At 31.3% G+C, this 26,678-nt stretch overlaps 1 protein-coding gene across 1 annotated transcript; it reads right to left on the bottom strand.

Moving 5' to 3' along the window:
• Positions 1 to 85: 85 nt before the first annotated feature.
• Positions 86 to 26,678, bottom strand: puc (dual specificity phosphatase puckered). Its single transcript, XM_070638980.1, has 4 exons — positions 25,922 to 26,678; positions 21,936 to 22,076; positions 14,889 to 15,113; positions 86 to 2,488 (listed from the first exon to the last, which is right to left on the bottom strand). The coding sequence occupies exons 1-4, from the start codon at positions 25,980 to 25,982 to the stop codon at positions 1,797 to 1,799; spliced, it is 1,119 nt and encodes a 372-aa protein (XP_070495081.1). The 5' UTR covers positions 25,983 to 26,678; the 3' UTR covers positions 86 to 1,796.

Below are 26,678 nucleotides of genomic sequence, written 5' to 3'. Positions count from 1 at the left end.
CTAAGTATTTGTCGTATTATTCCTGGAAATGACTTTAAATAATAAGACAGCTTTTTATTTTTTATTCAAATTACGATTTTTTCTTCTTTATTTTTTTTTATTTTTTTTTTTAATTCTTGATCAAAAAAATCTGCATTATTAATGATATTTCTCACAATTATCTAAGATAAAAGAAAGCTTTAGACTAGATTTTTAATTTGTTGGTTGTGGGTGTTGTGTATGTATATATATTTAGCTATTAATTATGATGAAATTGCTAACTCTACTTCATCGTACTGCAACTTATCGTCCTAAAAATTATTTTCACTCTGCAATTATGTACAAATTTTCACGATGAATTGTAAACATTTTCATCATCTTTGTTATAAAAAAGGGGGAAGAATTTTTGCTATTTTTTGTGACTTTCTTTCCTTTTTTTAACTTTGCTTTCTTAAATGTTTGACTTAAATTATAAATTTTCAAATTATTATTAAGATAATTATTAGCATTTATACTTAGACAACATAAAGTAAAATCATTCTGATATCCACAGTAACTAGAACTAATCATTAGCTGACTGAAGCAAGCAGTTAGCTATTAGCTGGGACTAAATATTGGTAATGAATTTAAAATCCGACTTTTTTGCTATGTAAAAATTTTGTAAATTATTTCAATCTTTATATTTTTGCATAAAATAGCAATTTTAGAAATTGTTTTCATGTTTAAAATGTAGCTTTTATACGCTACTTGCAATTTACTACAAGATATGCTTTCTAATTCTTTGCATTTAAATTAATTAAGCAGAAAAAACATTTTTTCTGTCAACACACGATTGAATTGACGCGAAAATTTCGCATCCGTAATTACGTAAAAATTTGAATTTCAAATGTTCGTTAAATTTTCATTGATCCAAAAAAAGATTCTAATTTGAATTTTAATTGTTCGTTAAATTTGAATTTATGTAAAGTAGGAGTTTTTAGCAGACAAGCCGGATCCTAAGACATTATCGTCAAAATTATGTATTGAAAAAAGAGAAAACAAGCAATTTATAACAAAAATAAACTCTCTCATGACATACTCAAAGTTCAAAAACTGTATTTTTGTATTATATTGGCTTATCATCTCTAATAATCAATCATGATCAAAGCAATAAAAGAAATTACGACATTAATGACAACTGAATATCGTCGATGATTCATAGTTCAATTTACTTCATATTTCCTTTAAATATTCTATGCTAATATTTTATTTTACAATCCCATCTTCACTTATTTGACTAACTAATAATGAAAAAAATGAAATTAAAAAACAGAATGAAAATTTTTAACTTCTTTTTACAAACAAACTATCATTTTGTGGGGGTGGCAATAATAAAAAATTTACAGGGTTTAATGATTGACGATTGTTGACTGGAAAATTTCCCAAAAATTTCATTGTTTTCTCTTCAAAAGTCTTTGAAGTTTTTAATTAATGAGCTGCTAAAACGGTTTTGTGTCTTCCAAATGAATAGAATCGACATCGACAAAATTATAAAATTTTATAAGAAAATTCATCAGTCAACAAACAGTTCCAATCGACCTTTGACATCCCTGAATCATTATTTTTATAAATTAACATAAGTTTTTTCTCTCTCAGCAAATGAAAAATATGAATTCTTAATATATGATTATGTATGCTTCCTAATATGTGACTTTTTTTTTTTTGATTGGATAAGCAGCTTGCCAATCCAAATTCAGCTACCACAGCAATAAATAAAACTTTTATTCTCATTCTTCCTAGTTTTTTTATATGTAAAATTATGGCGATTATAATAAAAATTAAGCATATGTGTTTGATACATCTGGCGTGAGGCTTGTTGGTGAATTCGTCAATGATGAAGGTGATAATGATGATGATAGACTACTCGATGTTGATATCGATGACGGTGACGAACAATCATCGCTATTATTACCGATTCCATTTGACGTTAAATTCTCATTCTCACAATCAACTTCATTAATGATAATCATGCGACTTGAGTTTGTCGATGTCATCTCAACATCCTCATCGGAACTACCCGACTCTGACGATCGCGAACAATTAATCATGTTTCTATTATTATTGTCATCATTGCAGGGCACTCGTAATGTCAGCTTGTTCTTATTAAATAAATTCTTACGATTACGATTCGGAAGTGTTAGTGGAAATGGTAATTGAGTTGACGATGATTTTGTATTATGTGGCTCTTGAATAAGAAACGGGTGTTGTCCGGTTGGTGGTACTGTTTGAATCGATGGCGGTGGCGGCCTCAGTTTGCCATCAGCAATGAGACTCTGTTCCAATTCTAGCAATTGACCCATGAAGTTTAAATTAGGTGATATTATTGGACGTGCAAGTTTCACAAGCTGATACGCCTCAAGTAAGGAAAGCGATTTGTATCGCATCACATATGCAATGGCAATTGTTGCTGAACGTGATATACCCGCCTGACAATGCAATAAAACTGTTGAACCTTTTTTACGGGCTTCCTCTGTAAAGAGATTAGAAAAAAGAAGGGAAAAAATCAATTAAAATATTCACATGAATTGCTGTTTATGTTCTTAATGAACAATATCGAGTCGCAACGTTTTTCCATGCTCTGCTACCTCCTGTTCGACGAATTCTTTTTATTTTTTGCAAAATACATGCGGTTTTATGTTCATTTTGTTTTTATGGCTTATTCTGAGAAGAATATGAGTGTAAACTTTAAGAAAACTTTATTACTTTATTGCTGCCATATTTTAAATGACTGCAATTTGATAATTTTATGCTAATTCATTGTTAACTTTGATCAAATTACAGAAAAACTTTTTGAAGTGAAGGAATTTTCCCGCCATTTTCATTAGTTTAAATTTGAAATTTCAGTTGAATGGACAATTAAGTCTCTGAAGACTGCGCTTTGTCAATCAAATGATCAAACTCGTGACATTAATACCATTTTGCAATTGCCACAATCAACAATTTTGCATTCTTTTTCAATATTCCACCAGGTTGAATGGAATTAAAGACGTAAAGTGAGTGAGAAAGAGAAGCCAAACAATTTCTTGGCAAGAACTGAACGACTTTTAAAGGTCGTTTGGTTTTCAACATACATAAATTGTTTTGCACACTAAATGTAGATATTTTTCTTATTCCTCTAGTCGCGCACATTTTTGTACTACTTTTCCATTAAAATTATTATAATTTACCGCTGTTTTTTTTTGTTCTTTTTTTTACAAATGTTGTGCTTTGTTTTTGTGCTATAATTAGCTGCTCTTATTTCAAAGAGAATGTTGCAAACTGTGAACGGAAAGAATTTTAATTGTTTTTGTTCATATCCGTTGACTTTGAAAAAAAAAAGTTTGAAATTATTTTTGAATTTTTAATTTCCGTTAAATTTTTAAACTTGAAAAAATTTTAATTATAGAGCAAATTTGCCACTTTTTATATAATATTCATAAACAGCAGCAATAGCGGTAAAAGTTTTGCAAAGCAAGGCAGTCATGTGTCTAGTTTACAACAACGATAGTATCAATTACCATAACCGATCAAATCTAAAATGAATTAATAACGATACTTGTAAGCACAAGGAACTTGATAAATTGATATTTCTCAATAATTTCAATTCAATTTTCAATCAATTTTTTTCTTTCTTGCAAATATTAAAATGTAAATAATCCTTTTTAAATGCACAAAGCAATTTTTTTCGTTTGTTCTGTTTTCATCGCTTGTATGTAAAGTTGAATGCAATTTATTACGATCAAACATTTAAATTCCATATTTTACTCGTGTTTATTTAAGCTATTAAAGCGTAAATTTTGTGTAAAATGAGTAATTTTTGATGAAAAGTCATAAAAATATTTCAAAATTTTAACGGTTTTCAAAAATTTGAATTTTAACGGTTTTCAAAAATTTGAATTTGACGACTTTCAAAAATTAGATTTTCAAATTTTCAAAATTCGTTAAAAACTAGAAGTTTTCAAACTTCAACAATAATTCATCAAAAAAGTGCGCTCCACCCACCCACAGTACTTCCTCATTTACTTTCCAATAAAAAGGAGGAAAAATCAATTTCAAAGCATACTGAGGAATTTTTCTCATTTTAGTCACTGACGTAATGCCTTTTTATTTGTGTAAATGAATTCATATTGTGATCAAGAGACGACGGCATGGCCTTTGAATCTATTTCTATTTTCTAGGATTTCTTTCAAAGCATATTCATAACATACACCATATGAGTATGAAATAACAGATTCTGTGATTTTTACTGGAAAGATAATTCATAATGTCTCATCCAATTTACCCAGAATAAGATTGTTATTTATTACAATGCCTGATGAAATGACACGATGTTTCTACTTTAATGGGCATCAAAAGAATTAAGTTAATGATGAGGATGAAACACATGATGAATCAATTAGTCGGAATTAAGGTATTTTTACTAATGCACAAAAATTCGTTCCCACACACGTGTGTTTGATTTTAGAAATGTAAAAATGCGCGTCACCCGCATGATGTAAAGGAGAAATTCTTCGACGATTAGTCACCAAAGGCTGAATTAAAAAAAGTTTTGCGAAAGAAAAAGTAAACTGTCACACTTTATCGATCAAAGACCTCGATTTGTATACTTCTTGTTATGACGAAGAAGAAGCATTGTGCGAGCACCTAAGTAACAATTTCAAGAACATATAAAGCCGTTGTACTCTTAAACTCGCAACATTTTCATCACACTAAATCTATGACTCATCCTTTCATTGTCTGAGATTTCTTGTTATTTTTTTCTTTCAAGTCTTAATTCCTCGTGTGTACGTCGGCATATTATAGTGACGACTTCTTATTCATTAATTTACGAATGTTTTATTTGCCAATTTACGTTTTTTGAGGTGAGAATGAAGACTTATGAGTCGTAAGTTGGGTAAGTGGGAAGGTGACATTGATTAGATTACTCTACCTTGGACTATATTTGAATGATTTAGGGTCTGATAAGCTACTTAGAAAGTGAAATGCGCCATTAATAATGAACATCAAGTACCTCCCAAACTCAGTCTATTCAAAACTCTTCAAAAACTCCTCAATGAATTTTGTTTTGTGAACACTCGAAATTAAGTATGAAGAAAATGACACAAAATTGCCTTGGGGTTCGTTCATAAGTTATGTAACCTTAAAAATCGACTCTTTGACACTCTTCTCCTCAGTTTGAAGGAGCCTCTAATGTTCAATATTTGAAGCGTATACCCCCAAAGGTATAATGGGTTACGTAACAAGTGAACGACCCCACCGAGCACATATGAGAGAATCATATTTCGTTTTGCTTATAAAGCAACAATATAGCACAAAAGTTTTGACTAAATATGTCATTCAATAATGGATGAAATCATAAACGTCTGTAAATCAAGCAAATTTTTATATTTTGTGGGAATGAAATTTACGAAAGAATCTGCAACATTGAAAAATATGCAGGAATGAGCTCATGATTTATTTTTGAAATATTTTCCAGTGAAAGTGTGTAATTTAATCGGTTTTAAGAATCTGGGTTGAAATTCTAGACTATTAGGAGTTTCAAGTGGATTTTGGTGTTGGATTGAGGTCGAGCTTTTTGTAAGTTGCTGATCAATCTCAACTGGATGTTTAACAAAGTCTTCAAACTATCCAAGTCTGTTCATATTTTCTCAAGCAATTATGTGCACATAATTTCAACACCAAATAATCGCCACAGACTAATTCAGTCGGCAAACAAACATTTCATTATAGCAGGCTTTGAAGTCTTGCGAAGTCAAATAACACAAAATTGAGAAGTTTTCATTTGAATGCGCGTGACATTTTGCAGAGTTTACAAAATGGCAAAAATGTATAGTTTTGGAACTCAAAAAATTCCACTTCCGAAAACGAAATATTTATGACAAAATTTCCAAAATATGAAAATCACTTCCATAAATTTTCCTTCTTTGTGAACTTCTCACAAGGTACGATGAGGTAAACAAACAATTTCTTCTATTAATAGTGTATTCAAATATTTGAATTTCATATTTTCTAAGCAAGCACCTCAGCTATCATGGAATTAATTTTCGCAATGATTTGTACCTCGCACCGACAATGACTGAATATCATAAAAAAATGTATCGATCAAAGAAAAATATTCAGCATTTTTCTGAGTAAGCGGCTGACATCGCCATCCGTTAAACTGTTTAAGTATTCATAGCTTATGAAATATCATATAATAATAATGAGCTACTGGTGTTTTATATTTAAAATAAATGTATGACAGTCAACTTGTCACAAAGACATTTTTAACATTCAATCAAAGAATTCTCTCTTGAATGATTAATTCAAATTTACTTTTAGCCCATTAATCATGGGATATTCTGGGCAATGTAAAGCAGAGTTCGTGCATTATTGTGTAAATATAGTCACACACGCACACATATTCTTGTTACAAATAAACGCACTAAATACGCGAAAAAATAAATCGTTGATAGTTTACGTCAGCTATAGTTCAGGGTAAAGCAGCAACGTGGATGATTAGTCATCGTATGTATACACACATTGCACTTCGTTGTTTACTATTTACAATAAAATTTTCAATACTGCATTAATTTTTGTTTGTACTAAAAAGCGCCCTTCAAGGAAAATAGTCTCTGCTTTAATGAGATTGTGAGGTTCTTGCTTTGTAAATTGATTTCCTATTAGTCAGATTTGCTAATAATTAAGTTAAGGCTTTAAAATTCAATTATTTTAATTGATTTTTCAATAATTTTTAAGGAACTTTGACCGAATTTTGACGATTGTTTTGAAAAAACTTAACGAAGGTTCGATAAATTTAACGAAAATTTCAATCATTTCCGAAAGAATTTTACAAAACAAAAGAAATCTTGCAGACTGTTGCAGACAATAACTGAAATATCATCGCAGACTACACAAAAGTTCTATTGATCATCTTTCAGGAATTTCCTGACCTTTACAATAACAAAAACTTTCCATATTTTAAATCAAAAAGGACAAGTCGCAATAATTAATTAGCTATAAGATGATCTCACAGGGAATTTCTGGAGATACCATATGGAAAATTTCTACTCACAAAAAAGAAGTCATTCATATAATTCGTAAACAAAAAGGCAACAACAAAACAATGAAAAATAGTAAACATTATTCATGAGTCGCATGACTCAACTAATTGATTTAATTGACGCAATTAAAAGTGCAATAAGCTTTATATAATTGAGAGAACCTGCATCGAGTTCTAATGAAGCGAGTTAAGAAAAATGTAAATCAGCAGGTTGTTGATGACGAAAGAAACTTGAAATCTTGGTTTTTTGTCGTATAGAAGATGATATGAGCAGGTAAGTCATGAGAATGTATGAGTCATTTCATATCCGCAATGCTACATCTTCAAAATGCCGAAAAAACAAATAATTTTTTATAGCAATAATCGTCAGCATCTTATTAAATTGTGGAGTCATAAACACCAGACGATTCCGGTATGTGCCATTTTGTGTGATATTGTCGAGCCTATGACAACATCTGGTGCATTTTAATGCTGTACTTGCTCAAGTGATTAATAAATTTACAGAATCATGAACAGCAGCATCGGGGAGAAATTCTTTTCTAGTTCTGTCCCTAACTGTATTATATAAGACTACATGTGTGTTTTTAATCTAACGGAAAGTAGCAAGGAAATGAAAGAAAAACATTAAACTCCATTACAGCTATTAAATCAGCACTTGAAAGTAAAGTTTCATTTTTCGAACCCTCAAAAATTTTCCGCCCTCAAACAATTTTCCATTTTTTGCTGTTACATTCATTACATCTGACAGAAAGCGATTGTTCCACACTCAAATTCAATTTATGCGGTTCATCTGTTAAACAGAATATCTAATAAGAAATATATACACAAAAATAACATACATGGGAAGAAGGGATGAAAAAAATTGAAGGGAAATTGGATTTGATTCCTGGAGGAAAATTAAATGCGTCATTTTTCACAATTTTCTGATGAAAATATTTATTTGAAGTGCTTATTTGTCAATCATTTGGAGAATGATTTGAATCTTTGACGTCATTCGGACGCTTGTTAGCTTGAAAATATTATTTTGTTGATGCAGAAATGAATTGAGATTTCTGGATGTTTTTGTGGAGATTTGGACTTTGTAGTTCTTAGAAGTGACTTATTGTTCAAACTCTGTGCTGTACTTGAGTCTAGAATGGATTGTTTGAGTACTAATTGTGAGATCCAGTAAGATCTTAACTAAAATTGTTGAAATTAACAAAATCATTGATTTTTTCAGAACTGGATCTTAAAATTAGCAATCTACAGTCATAACTGACCACAAAGATCATAACAATCACGAACATTAAGCTTAAAATGACACAAAATCAAATTCGAATGTTTGTAAACAAAGTAAAAATCTGCAATTTAGTCACTATTTCCTAGTGATTTCCATAGAAACTCTCGAAATCACAACCTGCTATATAATTTTCAATTAAACTTCATCTATAACGATGCAATAAAGTCGCAATTTTTATGACTTTTTAAAAAAGCACTTAACGACTTTATTAAAAATTTTATTTTGCCAATAAAAACAGAACTGATGCACATTTTCTTCCCCTTTTAAAGTATGTTTAACCTTCCTTTTCTTCTCTTTCCAATTTTTATGTTCGTCAAACGATGACTAATACTTCAAATAACCATTATTTGCATCTGTTTCGGAACTCTGAGCAGCTGAGGCCGCACATTTCCGATACAAAATATAATATGGCGCGCAACTTCATTCAGACTGACTTCCTTTCAACGAATTTAACAATTCATTCTAGTTATACCTTGCAATTTATTGTCTATTTAAGGAACAAAAAATAAAGTGGATTTGTTTTGAAGGACATGACAATCATGTCGTGTATTTAAATTCACTTTCATATTTTCACATTAATCATGATTAATGCTGCAAAGTGATTTGCACGGAATGGAGAAAGCTTAACAAAAAAAAATTTCTATCATTTTTTCGAATTTTGAAGCACATGAAATAAGAAGAAACGGAAGAGAAATAGAAAGAAACTTTCAATATTGAATTGCAAAGTGAATTTCATGAAAAACAAAAATAAAGCAAATCTCATAAAAAAAAAACATTAAGCACAACTACATTTACAGGTGGCAGCAACTTTCAACACACATACATCTTCAATTCATTCAGAATGACCTTTCAATAAAAGTGACGTCATGTAAAGGCCGCGGCAGTTGTTGTTATTCCTCTCTCTTCTCTTCTCTACCGCAACACTACTCAATTGCCAACTTCATATGAATGTGGTTTGACTGGTTTTTTTTTCATGTTTGTTGTTGTTTCTGTAGCTTGTATGTATACATTCGCTTGACTTGATCTCTCTCATTTTAGTCATTCTTGCAGACCGATTGTTGAGAAGATATTTCTTCAGCATGTACCAAAAAAAAAGCCAAGCACAAGAGAGGAACAAAATAAAAATAAATAAAAGCAGGTACTGAAGTGGACATAGATGACTTGTGGAAGCGCATTATGTTTAGTTTTGTAGATTGATTGTTTGATTAGAGACTTTTTGAAGAACTGCTGGATGTTGTGGGATGAGTTATTTACTTTTCATCATCAATGTCTACTCTCATGCATTCATAGCATTCAAATATGCGTCTATTGACTAAAGTACAGCATGCATTCATTGCATTCAAATATGCGTCTATTGACTAAAGTACAGCATGAAAATGAATTGTGATGATTCACTGTCCACTTTATTCTATCCACATCAATCCTATCTATCAACATCAACAATGCAAAGCTATAAATCATAACCCGACCAAACCGCCCATCCCATTAGCCACCCAACCCTTAAAAAATTCGCTAAAACATCCATTCAAAAACTGGTTTCATTTCATACCGATGAATAATTTTTGCTCGAATCTTTTTCCACAAGCTGTGATGACTGTCTTTTTTAAGTCTTTCGACCATGATGATATTTGATGAGATTTTTTTGTGCTGCTTATTTTTGTCATCAAGGAGTGTTGAGGAATGTCTTGACAAAATTTTGAGACTTTATTTTAAGGAAGTACTCTTAAAACCGCGACTATGAAATCATATTCCATGCTATTCCTTCATACATGTAGTCAATGGTTAGCAAATGCTGTAGTTTTTATTATGATTAAATCTCATTTAGTCATAAAGTTGTTATGTCGATACAAGAGGCAACTTACTCACCGTACTTAATTGTACCAAGTTGTAAAAAACAGAAAGATTAAAACTAAAAATTTACCCGAGCCGAGTACCTGATTCGATCTAATGACTTACATGACTCATACTTTTACCGAAAAAAAAGTTTCTATTCTGTCTTCTTTGTTCCCATTTTTTTCTAGTTACAATAAACCACATGATTCATACACATTAGGCAAAAAAAGGATTCAACACTGTCGCCGAAATCAATTTGTTGCCAGGAAGTCATCACAGTCATGTTTGTCCAAATATTTACACTTTTATGTTCGAGAGATCAACAGACTTGATATTTTAACAAGAACGAGAGATTAAACGAATTTAACCCCCAAAAAATAAGCAGCATCCTTTTACAAATAAAGCAAACAAATATGAATCATCATAATGGTACTTAATAGGATGTATGCTATATACACATAATGATGGTGCCATTCCATTCCGTTCTCTAAAGATCAGCGAGACATGAAATTTTTCTATTGAGGGGGTGTTGTTGTGATTATTTTGTCAGATTTCTGTTACTTTGTGCTCATGCTGGATTTCAATATTTTTCAAAAACTCAAATTTAACGGATTTTAAAAATTTAAATTTTAACGGTTTTCAAAAATTTAAATTTTAACAATTTTCAAAAATTTGAATTTTTAATTTTCAAAAATATAACGGTTTTCAAAAATTTGAATTTTGTCAAAATCATCCAAAATCACCGCAAGAACCTCAAAATAACAACATTTGATATCAGAACCCCTTTTCGATTATATGCACAACATATTAAAATTTGTTTGTTATTTTAAGCTTGTGTCGTGTACTCCTACTAACTAGTAAATATAGAGCTCTAGTGAATATTGTAAATGCAATGTGGCACCATAAAAATATGGGTTGATTAAAAATAACAATGAAAGGAAATGAGAAGAGAATAAGGGATGCAGATTTTTACAATGTAAGGATGAGTCATCGTCGTCGACAACAAATAGGATTCCAAGGTAGAATGTTTTTTAGCATTTAGGGATGAAATTTTACAACTTTTACAACCCCTCAAGTAAATCAAGGAACAATACATGTTAAAAATTGTTTAGAATCCCAAACAAAGATGATTCTGAGTCATAATTTCCCTCACATTTCTTACTGTTCGGGCAATAAAATGTTTCCTGCTAATAATTTCATCATCCTAATAAGCAATGCGTTGGTTGTGTTTGATGAAATTTCTAACATATTTTCCCATTTAATGTTTATCTAGAATACTACGGATTTGTGTATGAAATTCTATAGAAAATGTATGAATGAATAATTTAAACGACATTCCCTTCACGATGCGTCATACTTCATACTTCCCCAATGCATATACTTTCATAAAATTACTTAATATTACACCTAATTTTATGAATTATTATCTAAAATGAACTTATTTTTTCTTTCATTTATTTTATTGGTGCCGCTTATCAAAAACGTTAGTCATGTTCAATTTTCAATGCTACACATTAAGTTGTTCGAGATAACAGGATCGCCTATTCAAAAAATGTTGTCAGTTATGTCTTAAATACTACTAGTAGGTATTACACATCATAGGAATTAATTGAGTTTTTAGAACAAAATGATGTCGTAAGCTTGACTTAATCCGTCCTTAATAGTCTCTAATCGTGCTCTAAGAATTTGTAGTAAATAGTCTCAGAAGATGTGACTCAACATGAGCTGAGAACATAAAATATTGAAAAGTTGATGACTGTGCATGAATCAACAGAATTACAGGTGCATTCTTGACTGTTGGCACCTGCAAAAATAATTGCGATTGAATGTTCATGATAAATTTTTGGAGAGACACTCGAGAAAATAAAAGTCGTGAACTTGTTGTGAGTTCGCTACTGCTTGATATTTATTTTAAGTTATGGAGGATGTGACGTGTAATTTCATGATAACTTATCTACCTGACAAATATTTCTAATTGTTGCTGTTTTGTTCTGTACAGGAAATTAAGTTTCTTTTTTATGAAGGATGTGCGGGATTTGCTGTGTGGGAATGTTAAGCATGATAAGAAATCATATTTTATATTTTAGTGACGATGCAATTTTTTGAGTCAAAATTATCAAAAACCGTTAAAATTCAAATAATTTGGAATTTTCTTAAGAATTTGAATTTTGGAAAATCGTTAAAATTTTGAATTTTTGAAAACCGTTATACAGAATTTGCACATTTTTGTATCACGTGATTGAATTTTCCCACATTAAAGTCATCAATACCCTTCATGCCTTTCAACAAACTTTTAAAAAAGTTCAATCAACTGCAACTTCTTCTTACTCCTTCACTTTATTCGTTATTCAGCATTTATTTATTATTTTTTAAGGCATAATGTTATAAATTACTTTTTATAGTAGTTTCAGTTCTTATCAGCTCAACGGAAGAGACACCAAAAATGAGCGATATATAACACATATACACGGCTGACGTTCAAATTTTATAAATCAACTTGGATATTGTACATAAAAGAAATAATTCATTCTGTTAAGCATATCAGCACAATATAAATTTTCCATAGGGAAAATAAAAAAAAAAGCTGGGATAGAGTCACGTGTCGGTGGATGAATGATGAATTATATGAAAAAAAGTAAATATTATTTTGCAACTCAGTGCAAATCTAGTGCTGAATATATGACTGATGATGTTAAATTGTCAATGTAAAGCAAATTATTATTAAATAATGAAATGTACGCGAAAATTGTACTTATCAGTATAGAAGTGAATATGCAAGGTTGATGCAATTTACATGATAATGAAAAGTCATTAAAATAAACGCTATAATAAGCAGTCGTTCATTCATTTACTCTGTTAGTCATGACAGTATAAAATAAACACAAAAATTTCACGTCAAAAAGTTATACCTTCTTTTTTTGTGTACACATATTTCAATTATTACTTTTTTTTGAATGATATCAATTTAATTTCTTTTATGGTAGACGAAGTAAAAAACGTTGTATAACATCGACTATATGGTGATGACACCATCATACAGACTGTATAGTATTTTGTCGCAATATCTGTTTTTAGTGGTTGGCTTATTTTATGGAATGATGTGTGTTTTATTGGTTGCTTTGGGTCAAGGGCTGCGATGATGAGTAAGAATGCTTGATCGAGACATGAAGGTGCAATACCGTGCAATATTGAATTGAACTCTAGTTTGGGTTGAAGGACTGAGATGATTGAATAATGAATGTAGAATGATATTGAAGGAATCTGAATTTTGAAGCATGAGTCACTATTGGACTGGATTATGCGGGGTTACTGCCTGAAAACGAAGATCCAGATCAGACCAATCAAATCATGAAGATGACTGTGAAGTTTTTGGATCAGAAAAGTCATTAAAGTCTTTAACCTCCCTAACTGATAGACTTGGAGGATAGAGCCGGTTCCTGATGTTCCTCTGATGAGGCAATGAAGTTACATGTGTCCCATCCAAGCAAGTCAGTGAATAAATTAAAATTGACTAAGTTCCTCATCAGAATATTTGGGAAATCTGAGGGAATCCCCTAATAAACTAACAATTCCTCAAATCTGGACCAACATAGTCGTGATCTAAATTTCATACCTAAACTTCATACCCATGACTATGAAGCGAGCCCCCGGCCCCTTCCAAGAAAAACAATAAGTGCCTTACAATTAAGGAACATGGTCGTTCTTTTTATCAACAATTATTATTTATACTTTATCAACAACACAACATTTCGTTACAAAAAAAAAAGACTTCCAAAATTTCTGTTCTTCTTCTTCATTTAACCACCTTCATAATCATTTTTTAATAGCTATCCACAAACACACACAGCCTAAACGCAATGTAATACGATTGTGCGCAAACGAAATGTATAAATGTATATATAATATTATTTGATATGACTCATAAAGGCCACAATAAAGGCACATAAGAAGTTGTGCTGTATTCTTTATATGAAAGAGGAAGGCCAGGGTACTTTTGAAATCGAAGACGGTTAAGAAACCGATAAGAGGTATAATGAACTGCAACATTTAATGGATGTTGACATTTATGGTGCTACTCATCTTAAGTCAATTACAATCGTCTTATCGTAATCGCCTTGTGATGTCTCATCACAACAATACAAGCATGACATGTTATTCATCGCATTGGCATGTCCAAAATCCCTTAAAAACCTTCTAGCATATCGTAGACCCATTAATTGTACCAGATCGGTCGTCTGCTATTCTATTTTACGATAAAAATGCAGTCAATGTTGTTGAAATAATAATAATAATGGGGATGGCAACAACAACAACAACAAAGAAGAAACGAAAAAATTTGTTCAAGCAAAAAGACTGAATTTGTGTATGACTCATCGCATGAACGTTGGCAAATATACACTCATACAGCTATGAAAAATATTTCTCACACTTTATGGCTGTATGTGTACATGAAAAAACATTAAAAGCAGTTGTTTTTATGCTTTCGCTTGTTGTTTATTTCATTCTTACTATACTTTATTTTATTCATTTTCTATGTGTCTTAATGGAACATTACCGTAGTGTAACCTGCACTGATTTATAGCACAGAAATTTACAATTTCTTAATGAGGAAAAAGAAGAAATGCGGAATTTTTTCTTTCTTTTCTTTTTATAACTTTTTTTTCGAAAAAAAAGAGGCAGCAGAAAGCATTGGAAATAATTTTGTGGGTCAACAGAATGGAAATTATGTGTACTTACCGATAAACTCAAATGCCTCTTGAAAATATTGCTTAATGTTCTGATGTGGTGTGTCATTTGCAGGTATCTGTTTATATTTCACGCCTGGTTTTGTTTGTGTATTTGATGGCTGACATGTTACATTTAGAACACAATTGGCACCAACACTTGATGGATCGATGGCATCTCGTCCATTGCCGAGCAGCAGATGTGGAAATACGGGTGAAGCTGGATGTGTTTCAATGTCTGGAATTATAAAAATGATAATAAAATACATTAGTTAAGCTATTGACGTAGATCGACCGGTATAAAAAATGTGTATGACATTAGTGCAAATATCTCGTGAATAATGTATTGTATTGGAATGAGAAAAAGAAACTGGCTAAACAAGAAAAACATATGAATGTTTATCAGTTTCGCAGAAAATACGTGAAGCTTCTCACTAAATGGCATTTTATCGCGATAATACTCGAACTTTGCAGACTAGAGAAATGAGTTTGTATCATTATTGATTGACTTTTTGCTGATATTATTGATGATCTCAGAATATTTAATTTTGTGTTTACTTATTTTTACGTAAGTACTCCTTACGTATTACGTACGTATAGTCTACGTTTAACGTACGTAATAACAATATTTTGATCATTAAATACCAAAATTCATCGATTATTTGCTTGAATTCCACGCCCACGAAGCAAACAATTTATGCAAATACAGACCAAAAATGCTTCCTGCGCAAGAGTCCTCAACAAAGCATATTCAATTTATTTTATTTTCGCTAAAAACCCAAAAATCATGAGCAATAAAACTAAATGATCAAGAGTGACTTGCTAAATGGTCATATGAGAGACACACATTACCCGAAGAGTTAATGCCAAACTCCCCCAGAATTAAAAGTTAATTCTTTCTCATCATTTCAATTTTCCCTACATGCATTCGTCTGAATTTGATGATGGCCTGTCACCATCACACAGTACGCAGCATGCAGCCCATTCTATTCATTTTCTTCATCATGAAAATAAATTAAATTCAATTGAGCAGTGAGAGAAAATTGAATGAAAACTTGTGAGTCATCGCCTGTGACATAAAATATGATTTTTCCAATATTCAGCATTATCTCGGATGCTATCAAGCAACTGAACGACACTTGCATCATAGTACTCTATTGTATTGAAATAATGGAAATAATGTCGATAAGTATAAACATGAACGCGCGTATTGTGCAAGACAGAATAAATTTATTGGTGAACCGCAGACCGAGAGGGTGAGGATACATAAAAGTATATACAATATGTAATATTTGAATCACACGCGAATCAATGAAAAATATCTCAAATTTCAAGGATACATAATGTGACTCAGCAACGTGAGATGAAATAAATAATGTATAACCACTGGTAATCGTGACAATAACATTAGCACTTAGCACTCACACTTTATTCCGCTATATCTCTAAGTCGTTAATTAAGTTAAGTGGAATGAATCCCAAATATGGCAAGAATATATATATCTACAATTGATGTGACTCAGACATTAAGGATGATAATTTTCAATTGATGATTGTTTCTCATCAATATTAATTAATCATATCGAAGTTTCAATTTAGATAGTTTATTGTGCTGTGCAGGAGAATAGATGATCAATTTTATGGTATGGCAAGGGAATTGAAAGATATTCTTTATGGCATCTATGTATAACTGTTTTTAATCATTGTTCTCATGATCTGTTCTATTCTTTTATGGTTCTCAAGACTTGCTATGATACGTCATTTTACGTACGTAAAACGTAATCAGATATAAGAATTAATTGAACACATTATTCGCATTATTGACACTTTACCGACCATACACAACAGCGTCATCAATATTCATGGCTTCCCCATATCCAACAACCGTTAAAGATGCTTAATCTAGTGGAATTTTATGATTATTATAAATTGATTCTAAGCATCTTATGAAATATTTTCTACATTCAGCATCACTAAACACAGGAAATTGAAGTTTACCAAGATATGAAATAAATCAATAATCATTCTCTTCCTTTATTAATAAACATAAGAAATTTATTGCAGTAGATGAAAGATAAACGAAAGTTTAATGGCCACATTGCAAACAGGCAGGAACAGAGAGCGTCAATTATTTTTAGATGGACGAGAATCTTTCACATGGCTTCTCATTCAACTTGCGCAATATACAGAACAGCTCATAAGAAAATGAAATGAAATATAAAAGTCAGAGAGAAGCTATGACTCATCCATATGAGCATTGTAGATGCAATTGCACGTTCTATTAATCTGCCATTTAATTAAAGATTCATCAACTGCGACATTTCGTTTATATATATTTATTATTATATGCGAAATAATGTGTACGATGACATGGATCAGAGATTTGCATTATAGTAGCTCATGGGCCCGTAAATGGAAATGAGCATTTATAATGAGAATGAAAATTGAATTATGAAACAATTTTAAACTATTCATAAACTTCCGTTCGTTCTCTTTTAAGTCACATTTTCATGCTGCATTGCCGCTTTTTTTTATATTGTTTTGAAATCGTATGTCCTCCAAAAATTCTATAATATCATCCAGCGGAAGTAAGCTTAAGAGTCTTTGAGGGATTCAAAAGAATAACAAATATGGAAAAAGAAGGAACAGGAAGCATAAGAAATAATTATTATTTTTTATAGTCTTTTAACAATCGATTGGTTTTGTCTTTAAGTTAAGCATGCATGCATGTATTTTGGAATATTGTCAACAGTCGTGAATGTAAGTATGTTTGGGGGCTTGGTACTTTATGATTAATTCTGGATATTTGTAGCTTGTTAAGATTGTCCACTAATGAGTTCAATTGTCAGCTTTAACAACTTAAATCCCTTTAGTTCCAATGTCAACATTGCCATAGTCTGATTCATAACTCAAACATATTCCACAAATTGTTGCTTAATTGAATATGTGTGACACGTGATTACAGTAGCAATTAAATGATTTTTTAATAGCCATCTGTCCAAAAATTAATGTTTTAAGAATGAAAGAAATAATAAATTGTGTGTATGTTATCATCGGCAAGGAAGTGCCATTAAAAATACGAACACATTTTTTTTGTCTAAAATAACATTTTTTTTTGTTTTGTGTATGTTCATCAGACTAACAGACGAGCTTTTAATTGTGCTAATTTTCACAACTTTTTCTCACATCTCGCCAATGCTACATGCTATTCAGCAAGTAATGCACAGCAAATGATTTAAATTTTCAACAGATTTATTTGTCACCAGCATGAGATGAGAAATGTTGTTGCCTTCACAACGATCGGGTATTTGATGATGATGCCAAAAATAGATTAGGCAAAGTGCCGAAAGGAATTAAAATTTTCTCAAGTTTATTTTTATACTACCGACAAAACCAAAACAAAAAAAAGAAAGAACTAAAGTGGAAGTGTCAGTGGGTGGAATGTGAAAGCGCATTTTTCCATACATTGTGGATATACTGAATGAGGTGATGACGAGCTCGTTTGTGCTCTTAAAGATCTAATTGGATTTTCAGATGGTTTTGGGAATTTCACTGGAAGTTCCTTTTGATCAATCGTCGACTTCAAGCTCTGATCCTGAGTCTCAACTTTGTAGACTGCCAGAGCATCCCTCATATTTGCTAGATTTATGTGCTCTTCCGACAGATCAACGAACATCTCAAAATATTGATGACAAAAACATGAAAATGTAAAAGAATTTCAAAATACACGAAAAAGATTTTGCGCGGGAAGAGACTAACAACTTTTAAAATACATTTGACTGCTTTCAATGCCATTAAAGATTCTCCATTCAATACAGCACACCAGCAGAAATGTGTGAAAAAATTAAGAAATCTCATATTTTACTTCAGTATTGTATGAGACACTGCTTATTTATATGTCAGTATAAATAAAGCAACAATTATAAAATGACGACTGATGAGTCACACATCTATTCGTTACATATTCTCAATGCTTCTTATTTATTTTTGTTTCTTTCTCTCACTTGCCTTTATTCTCAATTGCACGAGCTCGGGCGTACAAAGAAGAAATTTTTTTAAGATGTGAAAATCTTTCAATTTTAATTAAATTCACATGCAAATGCTGATGCGTAATGCTCAAAAAACATTCTCGTCATGCCACACACAAGAGAGAGATTTCCTATGGTTTATTATTAGATCCCACTGCTGTCTTCATTCTTCCTCAAAATATAATAAATAATTTATATTATTATTCATCTCTTTTTCCTACTTTTTTAATGACTGACTGTAATGTTCAACTTTTGCAAGCGTCAAACATTACCCTGGCAGACTGTGTGTCCGTTCTATGATGTGATTTGCTTGTTATTTTATGAAACTTATGGGAATTACTTTTATGGTAATGTATGCATGCATGTTTGTTGAGTTTGCTTTTTCTTGCTGTACATGAATGAATGAATGGAAGAAATGGCTTTAGTTGTGGGAAGTAAATGGTGATAAGAATCGCGGTTTTGTGGGCTTTGAAGAATTCATTGTTCAGTTTATGGACGGAATTTGTAAGGGAAGAAGGAATTTTTGTGCGGTTTTGTGCATTGCATTTGGAACTGAACTGAAATTTCGGTGGTTTAGGTCTGTTTCGTTTCATTGGACATGCATCAATGTTAAGCTCAGTTATTTAATGATCATCATGACTGGATCTTTATTTTATGATCAGTTCTCATGTTGATTCTCAAAAATTCAGCAATAAACCCAAAAAAATCCCCAAAAGAAGCTGTCTTAAACATATCAATTATACTAGATTCCCCGAAAATCCCCAACATAAAATGGAAAGTCCCATCAAAAACTTCCCAGGACTTAACAGCTTTGTTTCCAAAACAGATTCCCAACTCAATTGCAATGTATCTTGAATCAATTTTTAAAATAATTATAATTTCAATCAAATTCAATTGAGACTGAACAAAAGACACTGAAAAATGCCAGACTTCCCCATATGTAAAATAAGAGTCATGTTCAAAACAAAAAAATAACACCAAGTCAGCTGAATAATTTTAATTCGATTAATCTTAATTCGTATTACTTAACAAAATTCTTGAATGCCATATAAAGTAAGCTACACGAGTCAACTGTCATCTACGCGTAATGGAAGTTTTCATTTTTAACATTTTCGCTCTCAATATTTTTGACGAAATGTGGATTAGTTCTTAGAGTGCGAGATCTAAAAATATAAATAGTCAACCAATAGGTTAAAAATCTGTGTGGAGGTCAGAATGAGAATAATAACAACACCCGAAATAAATTTTTTGGCACGACTCAAGACACTTTGGGGTATGTCTTTCAAATAAACAGAGAGCGAGAAAAAGAAGACATATTTTTTTTTTTGGCGTGTCTTTTGCAAGACGCACGCACACAGTTTGACACTCAAATAGAAATAAAGAAGTTTTTGTTCGATGACTCATTCGACTTGTTGGCGATTTCGATGTGTAGAGGAGATGAAAAAAAAATCTTTTTTATTTTGCTATTAAAAGTGCTTTGCGGAAATATGAAGGATCTTTTCACTTGTCGTGTCGAAGGTTTTGACCGTTGGGTATAATTTGTCAGGTTTCATGTGTGGTGATCACGTGCTGTGACTTAACATATTTTCGGTTATGTTTTGAAAGCATTTAAAATTGCAAACTTAACAGTCTGACAAAATCACCAGTCAAGTGCCTTACTCAACATGCCCGATCAGCACAGCTCATTCATGGCAGTCAAGTGGCTGCCATATGGCATTCAAGGGGCTGCTTTCATGTTTTCTGCCATAAAAATTACATTGTCACTTGGATACCATGTAGTCACTACCTTCCATGTACCGACCGGGCACATTTTTTTCACCTTCCACAAACATCAAATAAGGATGTGAAGTTAAACTTTATGGAATGATTTCACGATGATCTCATAAAGTCAACCTCGAGAGGCTTTTTTTAAAAATAGATGTCAATTCCTCATTCTCATCGCCCCGAAATAACAACAGTGAACACAAAAAAGCAAAGAGTTATGAACGGATTCTTCAATCATCAATGGTGACGGATATTAGGTCAGATGTTAATGAGATACGAAACTGTTTTAACGAAGTATCGCAATGTCAGAAAAAAATATTTTTAACTGTGTACGACAGTGGTGGACAACCTATGTGCTGCGGCACACTAGTGAAAATGCCATGGACTATGTTACATGTGAGGCTTGGGTCGGGGGTTACAACTAAGATATGCCGTGATAAAAAGGTTGTCCACTCTCTGGTATACTTTTCGGGTATTTTGCACTTTTTTTGAAAAAATAAAAGTCTTTCTATTCCTCGTGTGTCTTTGAATATTTATGAACTATGCGGCAGTGGCTTTTAACGGAATTTTGAACTTCACTTTAATGGCACTCGATCAAAAAACTATGCTTACAGACATGATTAATTTGAGTACCTGAAAGTATTAGTTTTAAGTGATGAGATCATCAGTCATAATGCCTGATATTTCCAATAAATCTCAAAATTTTGTGATTAAATCATCATGAGTCGTCAAATTGTGATTAGTCGTCTGACTAAAACTTTCTCAATTCAACCACAATCACCTCAAAACAAAAAAGCATCCGGAAATCCTCTCGCGAGAACAAAAAACGATTAAAAGCCACAAAAATAAAGCTATGAATAGCAATTGATAATCTCCATTCTGTTGTGTTTTTATCGCACAATAACTTTATGAATGAAAAGTTTTTTTTCTAGTTTTTCTGACTCTATTTTTTGATAGACGCGCCTTGTTAGCTCAAATGACACACATTTAGAGCAAGCAACAATAATAATAAACACAAAGAATTTTTCTGCCATATGCTGGAAATAATTTTCGAACTTTTCTGTCAAAAATGACTTAATTCTTATTCGTGTCAATTATCATTAAAATTTTTTTCCTACAGGAAACATTCAGCATTGCTGATAATCAACAAGTCAAGGTTGAAGGAGACAATAAAAAATTTTGGAATGACTTCGGAATTTTACAATATTAAATTTTGATATCATATAAGGTATTTCCCCTAAAAATCCATAATATTATGACGTAACTCACCATGTGATACTGCAGGACTAGAACAGCTACGCGATAGAGGTATCCGTGAGCCGCTGGGCGTTAAAGACGAGTCATCACAATGTCTTTTGTTCATGTTTGTTGTACCACAATTTGAATTTGTTGATGCATTGTTGTTGTTGTCTGTAAAGGAAGGAATGAACAATTATAATTAATCTTTGTACGATTAGTAGGCGCCTTAATTGTGACTAAATTTTTATATCCATTTTAGTTTGACGAAACCACAAAAACGAGTATTGATTAAGAACAAAAATTCCCATGCGTCGTTACTCACTGCAATAGAAGCGATAACGATAACAAAAAAAAGTTTTGTTCGTTATCAGCATTTTGGTCATAATGTTCAATAACATTAATGTTTTCCGATGATTCAATTAGGAATCCGTATCGATTACTCATTAAAGCATTAATACTGAGTACTGGACCAAAACAGATTATCATCATCATGTACTCCATTCAGAATGAACATTGTCATTTATTACTTAATTACTTGATAACCTTTTTCACTGTTTACTGTACGCTGAGTGTGATGCCACTGGCACATATGTGTACAAGCAGCTGAACAACAACAACAAAAAGACATAAAAAGACGTCAATGAATGAATTAAGAAGAATATTCTGTTGTATTGAATAAATATTAAATTATTAAGTTTTTTCTACTCGTGTGGAACATGCAGATGATCCAGTATTACTATATACAATTAAGCAACGTCATTGTGTGTCTGGTTTTTACTCTGTAATGAGGTAAATATTGTGTGAAATTTTTTCTTCCTTTCCACTGCCAGTGAAAATTGAAATTACGTAGTGGATGTTCAAGTTAAAATTGTCCACAAGACTCATATTATAATGCGAAAAGATAAGATCACCCTCAACCTACAATCGTTGACTCAACAATCCATTCCTACATAATTACGAATTTTCCATTAAAATTTCAAATTCACATTTCTATGTAACACCCCCAAAACTACGTCAAATATTTTCATGAGTAATACACTCAACAATAGACGTATTTTTTTCTGGACAAACATTCCACAACTGATTCCAATAATACAATCATAGCATTAATCATCATAATACAAACTTCCAATTCTTATTAATTAAAATTATTCCATATATTTCACCATTTAGATCAACAGCTTGCAATATGGACCATATTTTAATGAAATTTGACTTTTTTATCAGCATATCCTTACATAACTTATGGTAAGAAGTGCGAATCAAGTAACAAGTTTCAACTATCATGAAATTTATTTTCAAGGTTTTTCCCGAATGTTTTTCACACCTGTGATTAATCTTTAAGTACACACATTCGGGAATAGAAGAGCATTGTGTAGAAGAAAAACACTTAAAATGATTCAAAAACTGCTGATTGATATCAAAAGTGATTCATCCGTAAGTAGTCACAAGTAAACAGGTTAATTAATTATTGTCATAATATTAATTACTTGTCTAATCAGAACATGGCTATGAAAATGACTTAATCTCTCGATCACATGTCACAGAACATTTAAGATGATTCTACAGATGTTTGGTACATCCACTTAAATATAAGCAATCAAGAATATTTTTTGTGTGACTTTTGAAGCCCTGGCTACTATTATTAAATCATTATCAAGAGAATTTCAGCTTCAATAAACATCAATTTTGTGTGTGTGTGATGATGTGTGCTTCTGTGATTGCCAACCGTTATTTTTTTGGGGGACTTGTCATTGGAACCAAATTAAAAAGACTTTCAAGGATTCGAACTTCCGTCATACAATCTATCTATGTACAATCATCATCATCTTATCAGTCGCTTTGCAAGTCATCATACGTAAATGCTCTGATAAAATATCATTTGTTGATATGATAATCAGCGTAAAAGAAGTGACTTATTTGTACGGTACTTAACAAAACTTTAAATAATGTCATTTTATTGTGTATTGTAATATCAAACGTCAACAAATCTCGAGTACTGTACTGATATGATAAATGTGTGTATTTTTAAATTCACAATGCCAGTAGTACAATTATTTTTTTCATTTCTGGAACTGAGGAGAATGTGCCAAAATCCTAAATATGCGTAGTTGTAAAATGAGTGACGAATAGCAGAATTATTCATAATTTGATAAATATTGGCGGGATGTGCTTTGTTTTGAGGATGGAAATTTGCATTTGAGATGAATTTTTATTGTATTTTATCAGTTACAGTTCTCAGAAGTGATGCATAACTGTCGTTTAATATTCAAATTATATTACAAGTATTTACAATGAAGTTGATGTTCCCTTTTATAGTTGTTAGTCCCCTTTTTGTAAATATTTAGTCTATTATTAATCTCTGAAGAATAAACATCGTTGTTATTAAATTAAATCCTTGAGGAGTCTTTAATTAAACTTATAAGCATCGTTGACTTAAAGTCCAACACGCAAAATTCAGAAGGTCCACAAAAATTTCACAATTCTATTCCAAAAACCTCATTTACTCCTGCAAAGTTGATTCACAGAAAAGCTTATCGATATCAAAAAGTGCCTAGCCAACTGGCCTTATCTAACCTTCTCTCCTGATATGGAATCAAATCATTTAAAGCAAATGACGCAAATCCAAAATTGTCTGAAGGATTTCTCATAAAAAAGGATCATTAAAATTAATTTTATTGTGTCAATATTTTAATTAACAAAGTTGACGTGGATCCAAATTGACTGCAAATTAATTTGAAAACAGTTCCGCGAACTGATCGCACAAGAAAACCACTTATAACTTATCTACTTATCAAGTCGCGATATCAAAAAAAATTGTATTTACGAAATTACAGTTTTTAATTAGAGTGGATTAAACTTTGAGTTATGCTGAACATTTATTTATTGCATGAAACGTGCCTTATTTACTGCAGTAAATGATGGATATTTTGATAAACTTTGAGACATTGTGCCGTCGACAGACGTAAATTTTTGAATTTCAAGCATAAAGCTAATCATTTAGTAATTTATATTCTATTCAAAATCTCATTTTAAATGTTTGTTTACTGATTCATAAAAGCATGCAAATCAATCATGTGAATGTAGGAAAAGGCATGTAAATGTGAAGTTCGTAACTGCGATTTGGCTGTTCTTATTTTGGACAATGCAAAAGAATTCGCTGAATCACTTCGAGATTTGTTTATTTGTATAGGTTTTCCCAAAAATAAGAGGTAAATAAATAGATTTGTCATGCTGAATAGATGGTCTGGTTTGGAATTTACAGCAATTCAATATCAAATGCGTTCCAATCAACCAAAAAGTCGTGATTTCAATCTCAATGTTTACATTTTATTTCACATCATTGTCGACGCAATCAGACGCAGATTTGTTGAGATATTATCATGATTATGAAGATGAGTAAAAATTTCATAAATTTCATACCCAAGAAGAAAACTATTTTTAAATGGTCGAAGAATTTTTTCCGCCTATTTAAGATGAGGAAAAATCATGAATTTCTATTTTCTTTTCTTATTTTATACATCGCTTAAAGTTTTCTCTCTCGTGCACGACTTGATTTGTAATATTTCATGCCATTTCATTTACTCTAATAGACCAGCATGTATGACTGTACACCGCTAAAAAGGTAATAAGATCATTCCGTCTCTTTCATACGAATAGGAAATAAAGGCAATGCTATAACGTTTACTATACAATGTGTCTGTGTATACACATTCATGACTGCGATGTGGATGACTCACACTGAACTGACACAGACTAAAAATACAAGAAATATTTTTTTTTTCTTCGTGTTTTCGAATTTTTTTTAAGAGAAATTATTTTATGAAGGCAAAGAAATTTGCTAAATAAAATAATAAGGCTTAGAAGTCTTCTTAATACAATGTAGATTCTCAATCAGATGGATATAGTAAATGGATATAAATATTTAGTTCAGTTATCCAGTTTTGGATTACAAATACAATGATATATTGATGATATCATGACGTCACGAAAGTAAAGTAAATATATATACTTACTAGGCAATTTGATAGGCATGAATCTGAGAGCCAAGCAGGGACTTTCACGTTTTATCCTCATTGGTTTAATTGTAGACTCCGTTGTAATATAAATCCACTGTCGCTTCCAATTTCAAGAATGAAATTTCGCGCGAATTTTTTTTTTTTTTTTTGTGTTATGCTAGCGTTTGTTCCTTTATAGCTTGCACTAAGATAAAATTTCAAAGAATTCTATATTCTATATTTTATATATCTGCCTCTTAATTGACTTTTATGGTGTTGGTTAAGCACACAATTTATTTAACTTAAAAAATATATAATTTTTTTTTTTTCGTTTTCTTCACATTCACTCAATAACTTGGGTCTTATGTCACAGATATATATTTTAATAATCTTCACTTCCAAAAAATCTTTGCAAATACACAAAAATAAATTAATAACAATAAACAATTATACGCAGGAAATTAAATTATTTTTTGGCATTAGATTCTCTTATAGGCTAAATATTTATATATGCTACACTAATTTCAGTTCATGTGGCTCACTTTTTTTTAAAGATATATTTATGTTTCTGTTCTATAAAGCATTTTTAATATGCAATTATTCAATGTTCCTTTTCTTTCTATTTTGTTTCACTTATACTCGTTGTTAATTAAATTTATTCAAATAAAGCTCAATATGAGAATTTTTCCACTATTCTCAATTTTTTTTTATTTTATTTTATTCAAAACTTGATTTTTTTTTGTTAGAATAGAAAAAATATCGTAAATATACGACC

This window comes from Chironomus tepperi, unplaced genomic scaffold (genome assembly GCF_022539635.2).
Source record: "Chironomus tepperi strain 1889 unplaced genomic scaffold, CSIRO-AGI_Ctep_v1 contig_177, whole genome shotgun sequence".
In the NCBI taxonomy this organism is placed as follows: Eukaryota; Metazoa; Arthropoda; class Insecta; order Diptera; family Chironomidae; genus Chironomus; species Chironomus tepperi.
Note: the sequence above shows the minus strand (reverse complement) of the source record. Positions and strands in the feature narration are given on the sequence as shown.